Source organism: Triturus cristatus, chromosome 4_2, assembly GCF_964204655.1.
Source record: "Triturus cristatus chromosome 4_2, aTriCri1.1, whole genome shotgun sequence".
Lineage (NCBI taxonomy): Eukaryota > Metazoa > Chordata > Amphibia > Caudata > Salamandridae > Triturus > Triturus cristatus.
The window spans coordinates 219,125,778-219,132,651 of NC_140586.1; the positions used below are offsets into that span (position 1 = coordinate 219,125,778).

At 45.3% G+C, this 6,874-nt stretch overlaps 1 protein-coding gene across 2 annotated transcripts in view; it reads right to left on the reverse strand.

The window, feature by feature from the left end:
• Window positions 1–3,630, reverse strand: part of MIEF1 (mitochondrial elongation factor 1) — a 34,377-nt gene extending 30,747 nt beyond the window's left edge. For both annotated transcript variants that reach the window (XM_085601259.1, XM_085601258.1), the window contains exon 1: window positions 3,487–3,630. In XM_085601259.1, coding sequence (XP_085457385.1) covers window positions 3,487–3,630 — 144 coding nt within the window. The remainder of the gene's footprint in view (window positions 1–3,486) is intronic.
• Window positions 3,631–6,874: the final 3,244 nt, after the last annotated feature.

Here is a 6,874-nt window from a genome sequence, read left to right on the forward strand (position 1 = left end):
TAAAGGTGTATGCAGGTCTGCATGATTTGTCACCTTTTAGAGATTATTTTTTATTGCTCCGGGGTCCGCGCACATGGGCGGGACTATTCCCTAGATTATGACTATAACAGAGATACCCCTACTACAGAACTGGAGTTACAGAAAAGAAACTACTCCTTCTCCCTGGCTGTGCGTGAGAAAATCCTGCCTATTCTGCAGTATCTAATGCGGAACTACTGAGAGTTCTAGAAGTGTGGTGAACCATGGCTGTTGTGCCCATGTGAGAGCCATTAGGATGAGGGTGATGGATGTCTGCGAACTACAAACGAAAGCAGTGGCAGAGGCGGAAAAGCATAAGCAAATATCCTGGACTAAGTATCCATAGTGCATTGCCCCTGGACTGTAGGTGTGGGAACCGGGAGGCAAGGTTTGGGCATTTTGTGTTTTCTGCTTTGGCAAACAGGTCTATTTGTGGTTCACCCAAACGCTGGAAATATGGAAGAAAGACTTGCGGGATGAGTTCCCAATCGTGGTCTTGTTGGCTGTCGTTGTCCACCCCTGGGAGGTACTCCGGTAACAGGTGAATGTTGTACCATAGGGCCCACCTCCAAATGGTTTGAGCTAGATGAGAAAGTTGAGGTGATCTGGTGCCGTCCTGCTTTTGGATTTAATACATGGCAGCCATGTTTTCTGTTTTGATCAGGACTACCTTTCCAACTAAGTTAGTAAGGAAGGTTTTCAGCAACAGATGAACAGCTAGCAACTCCAGATGATTGATATGGAGAAGTCTCTAGCTGGGTGTCCAACGTCTCTGGACAGTTAAATGTTGTGAATGCGCTCCCTTGTGGAGAGGAGTCCGTAATGATGTTTTGAAGAACTGGGTCTAGGAAAGGCCATCCTTTTAAGAGCTGGCTGGTGTTCCACCACTGTGGAGAGTGGCAAGCTTGATGGGCAACCAACTCTAGATCTTCCAGTTGACCCTCTGCTTGAATCTATTGATGCGATAAGCACTCTTGCAGCAGACGCATGTTCAATCTGCCATGAGGTACTATGGCTATGCATTAATCCATTACACCAAGGAGACGCATGACCTGGAAGTGACCTGCTGATAAGGCTGCAACAGGGGTTTGAGCAGGTGGAAGGGTTGAATTCTACAGCTGTGAGATTAGGATGGTTCCCAGGTAGGGCTGCAATTGAAGGGGTTGGAGGTGGAAGTTGACTGCATTAATGGTAAAACTTATTGATGAAGTAGGTTTATGGTGGCTTGAATAAGCTGGAAGCATTTTTGACTAGTTGCACTTTTGATGAGCCAGTCATCTAGATAGGAAATCCATGATGTTTTGCCTGCGCAGGTAAGCAACTACTACTGCAAGACATTTGGTGAAGACTCTGGAATAACAGACCCTGAAGGGAAGCACTTCAATTGGAAATGCTGCCTGCTTAATATAAACCCGAGGTATTGGTGATGCGCCAGGTGAATAGGAATGTGGAAATAGGCATCCTTCAGGCCGAGTGTGGCCCGGAAGTTGCCCTGTTGCAGTAACGGAATGGCATCTTAAAGAGACCATGTGAAAGTGCTCTGTGAGAATGTAGGGGGTCTGAGGTCCAAGAATGGTCTCAGGAATCCATCCTTTTTGGTAAGGAGGAAGTAGAGCAAATAGACTCCTCTGTCTTGCTGATGTATCTGGTTCTATGGCTCCTTTTTTGTGGAGTGCCAGAACTTTTTCTTTGAGCAACTGTTGATGTTGTGATGAGCGTTTGTGAGGTGGAATGTTTAGGGGTGTGGAAGTAAGCTTCAGACAACCATTTTGGACAATGTCCAACACCCACTGATCAGAGGTGATGTTCTGCATGCGGGAAAGCACTGTTCTAATCGACCCCCGACAGGTCTTGTGTGATTGGGGGCGGATGGTTGGCAAGTCAGGCTTTGGAGGTGGCGCTGGAGGGCTTGGTGAAGAAGCCCATGCCTCTACCTTTGAAATTATTGCCCCTATAGTATCCTCTGTAGTATGTCATGGGCAAGCTTGTTTGTGCCTGGGGACGCTCGTAGAAGTGGAGGTCTCAGGGGAGGTGGTCATGGATCCTCCAAGATAAGAAGGGCGACAAAGGGAGGTATTGGAACTTCCAAAGCTTCTTCAAATTATAGTGGTCTCTTGGCTGGCTGGGACCTAGATTGAGGAGGTTTCATTGATACGACCAGTGTCCCTGTGCATTATAATGTGTTTCTGTCTGGAGTCTATCTCCTCTGGCAGCCGCTGTAGCACTGGCTCCAGTGTCTCAGTATGCTTGCCAAAGGTGTGGGATCTCTGCTCCAATGTCAAAGTTTTCAGTGCCTGCATTTTCGGTGCCGAGGGTTTCAGCCCCAAAGCTGAAATTTGCAGCAGAGATGTGTTTTGAAGCAGTCTCGGATCCGAAAGCCAGTTATACTCTGATGGAGGAGTTGGAGCGTGCGGCTTATGGTGCTTTTTCTGCGCTGAGCCGGTGTGTCCGATGCAACCGGTCGATGCCGACCATGGCCTGACGGCAGTGGTGGTCCAACAATAGTCCTTGGCCAGTCTGATATAGGTAGGCAACCCTTTGTGGTGGATTGCTGTGGTCGGGGATGCGGTACAGTACTTACGACTTGACCAGGTGGGAGATCCTGCAGCTCCAGTTCCTATATGGAGCTGTCCTCGTGAGAGAAGGTACCCTTGTCAGTAGCCGACACCTGTGCCTCATCTTGAAGGACTTTGGGTCCAAAGAGGTCTAGTGAACCATACAGCGGGACATCTCTAGATTTCGAGCTTGCCTATCACGGAGTGTCTTTTTCGATCAACAAGACTTGCACACCTCACAGGTACCCTCCTTGTGTTATGGGGAGAAGCACAAGTAACACATGGTGGAGATTGGGGGGAGTAGAAACTTGGGGTGGCACAGAGGACAGAAGCGGAAAGGCATCTGTTCCAGAGAGGACATGGCGTGCAGGGACATTGAAGCTATGAAGTGTGCCCAAAGGTCAAAAGGTCCACGGGGCCGCTGCCGACCAAAGTAGATGGACAGGGAAGGGGGGTTGGGAGGCCTGAAGAAATCTGGGATCGAAAACAATACAGACGGTATAGTATGGAAAAGAAGAACGACAACACCGTTGAACCGGAGCACACGTCCGAAACAGACGGCGAAACAAATAAAAACAATGTGAATGACCATGCGTATTACTGGCAAGAGGAAGAGTCACTGCCTCATGAATTACAAGACTTTCTTCGAAGAAAAACAACTTGCACACTTCTGAGCCCAACACTAGATGGCAGGATTATTCTAAGCCAGTGTATCTACATCCACACATGCCTCAAACAACCTGATTTAGACAGTTTCATAGGAGAAAATTATAGAAACAACGTGTGCAGGTATGCAGCCGTGTCAATATACCTACTATGTTGAAACCTTTCCAGGGCATGAATGACCACACGTGCTTCAATAAGACACAGCCAACATTCTTCCATTCACAAAAGCACTGTGCTGCTCACTCACCCGTTTAACCGCCAGTGTGGCGATGCCCAGCATTGCAGCACCACCAACCCCAAGAACCACTCGGGCATTGGAGAGGACAAAATCAATGGCTGTTCCGAGTCCATTTTCATCCTTTTTATTCTTCTGCTCTCCAGCACCAGCCATCCTTTTTACTCCCCTGCTCCTAGAAGACAAACAGCACAAATTCTTCCAAGCCCTGCAATGGGAAAGCAGACACAGACTTGGCATGGTGTTGGAAAGGATCGGACAACTTTCGCAACGAACAGCAAAGCATTCAAGAAGGGTGAATGCAAGATAAAGAAGGTAAAGTTAATATGGGGAAAAAATGTTCCAGAATAGCATCATATAGGATTTAGTGTTAGACTGAAAAGTAGTCTTACCCCCTTAGCAAACAATATCCTTTTAGCTGACCTTTGCCATCATGTCCATGCTGGCGGAACACCAAGGCGTTGCAGTGCCCAAGTAATTCTGGACCTCTGTGGGTAGATTATCCCTATGTCCCTTGTCCTCATCCCAGCTATTACAAAGAGATGTATACAGCTCTTGCAGAAGAAAGAAATAGGAAGTAAGATATGCCTCCACCCGCCCCAAGGGTGTCCTAAGGTTCATGTGTGCCATAGAACTTTCCCCGTTTGCCTCTCCTGCCTAGGTCTAGGGCAAAATCAGGGAGTTTGGGTCCCTGCAGGTCTAAGTACTGCTACGGCAATGTCAGGAATGTGTCTGGCACAGAAAATTAACAACGTGTGCAACACGACAAGGCTTATCCCCCAGGAGAAGAAAATCGCCCGCAGCAGCAAGCTGAGGCGGTCTTTCAGGGGAGAGCACAAACTCTAGAAAATCAACCAAGTATGTGTCCCTCATTTTCCCTGGTTGCTGACGTGGGGAGCATGACAAAGGTGTGGCTAGCGCATGGTGTACTTGAGCCGCATGCTTGTCTTAAGTGTTCCTTCTCTTTGACATGCATGGTGAGAAACTCACTGGTGCGAATGTGCAAGTTTTCTATCTCTACTTAAACAAGAAGTAAGCAAGGAGATTGTTTTGGTGCTGAGATTGCTGGACATGTGTACACGATCGTCCTTAGTTGTCCTATGGGCAAGCAAATTAGAAGAAATTTCCTTGAAACTATGGCTCCGTGCATTCTTCCAATTGTTACTCCTCAGACACCATGTTCTTCTTCTTCTGGCTCGGACAAGGATTAAGAACATTTACGACATATTACCTTAATATTAAAGGAGGGTAAATACATCGATCAAACGTTTTGTCCTGCAAATCTGTCTCCATTCAAGTATAATATAGGGTGCCAGTCAAAGACCCTCACAGCACTTCTACAGAACATGTGTTAAGGCAATTTCAACATGCTTTTCAGCCATGGTTCCATCCATTCATCAACAGGTCATCTTAAGGGAGTGGGAGGACCCAGATAAAATAAACTTGACAAGATTTGTTTTAAGATTACATCTCTTAGAAAAAGGGGACAAAAGATTTCGGGAAACCGTTCCAGTAGACTCCTTTGTGTATAGTTGTGTCAGAAGAACTTGTGGCAAGTTTGGTCGACAAAAAGCACTTTAAACGACAAAACTGATAAAAAGGTGGACCAGTCACAATAAAGATCTTCGGCAAGGGCACACTTGACTATGACGGCAGATATCTAGGGAGCCTATACCAGTCACTTATTGATCTCAGACTTTATGTGTCTCTTTAAAGCAGTTCAGGGGGAAGCTGAATGTTCTGCACTTGTGAAAGCTATAGAAAAACAAGTAGAATTAATTTCTAATGTCTCCTTTAACAATGGAAGAACACAGCACGAACTCAAGGAGCAACAATAGTGGCAAGCAGGAATCTATACTTAAGAGAACGGCATACAGACTCTGCTCAAAAATCTGCACCTCTGGACAACCTTTAGGGCTTAAAGCTCTTTGGGTCATGACTTAGAAGGAAAACTAAATATTCATTTTGGCAATCGGCATCTACATCCAATTATTTTTCACAATCATTCATGTTCTCGTTTTGACAGGGTTGAAGAACAGCGTCAACCCAACTTCAGTTCAGTTTTACAAAGAAACTGAGAGGAAAAGGTTTTAAGTATCACAAAGACAAGAAAAGTAAAGCTCCTGTACCATCAAGAAATTACCTGTCCTGATCATGCTGAAGGTGGCTATGAATGGTCAGTAGACAGGCAAATGTATCACTTCTGGAAGGCAAGGAGAAGTCTATTTGCGACTCCTGGAGATCATAAGAATGGATGTTGGGTAGAGTTCTCATCTATAGTATATAAACTGGAACCATTCAAACACATTGGCCACTAAATCCTGCCAAGAAGGCAATGAAAGAGGCGATCCACAAGTTGATAGCAAATGAAACAACTGTACCGGTCCCGAGAATGAAGAGAGGGAAAAGACGCCATTTCTGATACCAAAACCTTCAGGAGTTTGTCAACTAATTATAGATCTCAGGAAGGTTAACAAATGGATATAGAAAATTCTATTCAAAAGGGAGACAGTGCAAAGAATAACATAATGTAATTATGGAAGGTACATTTATGATAACGACTGATCTTCTGCATGCTTACTTTTATAGTCCAATGGCAAGAAGTCATGAAAAAATTCAAAAGGTTCTGCATGTTCAGGAAACACTTTCAGTTCCAGGTTCTCCCCTTCGGAATCGGATCTGTCCCAAGTGTATTAAAAAAAATTACACCTCTAGTGGCTTGGTTACATCTACAAGGATTTAGTATCATCTATTATCTAGAAAGCTGGCTGCTTTGCTCTAACAAATCAAGCACATTGGAAGGTTGAGAAATGATGAACAATTATCTACAGTGCCATGGTCTGTTAATCCACCTCTCAAAATGAAATTTGGATCAAGCCCAGAACAGGAATTTCATAGAAGGCCAACAGGACAAACATTGGCATGCCAGTAATAAGAGCAGTCAGGCTGAGAATGACTGGTACAACTACTTTCTGCAAAACCGGGCTCTGCTCGCCTTTGGATAACGGCTCAAGGCCACACGTCATCCTGTGTATTCCTGGTACAGACTGCAATTCAAAAGCTTTATCAATTCATCTTCTCAGACACTTGAAGCCTGCATGGATGTTTTTGGAGGAGATTCTCGTTAACTCTACAGGTCAGACCTTCCCTAAAAGTTACCCTATGCTCTCCATCTGATAGCTCTGAATATTGTGGCATTGATAAACTCATTTTCTGGCCTTAAAAACAAAACATCTGTGGGAACACGGATGACAGATCAATTGAGTACGCTCATCTAAAAACCTCTCCTTAACACCATGTTTTTGCTCATTTTCCGACTTAAGAGGTTCTTTTCTCGCTTGCCTGTACTAGGAGCCTAGGGTAAGGAGCAGAAGAAATAGCTGTTCTTCCCCCTTTGGCC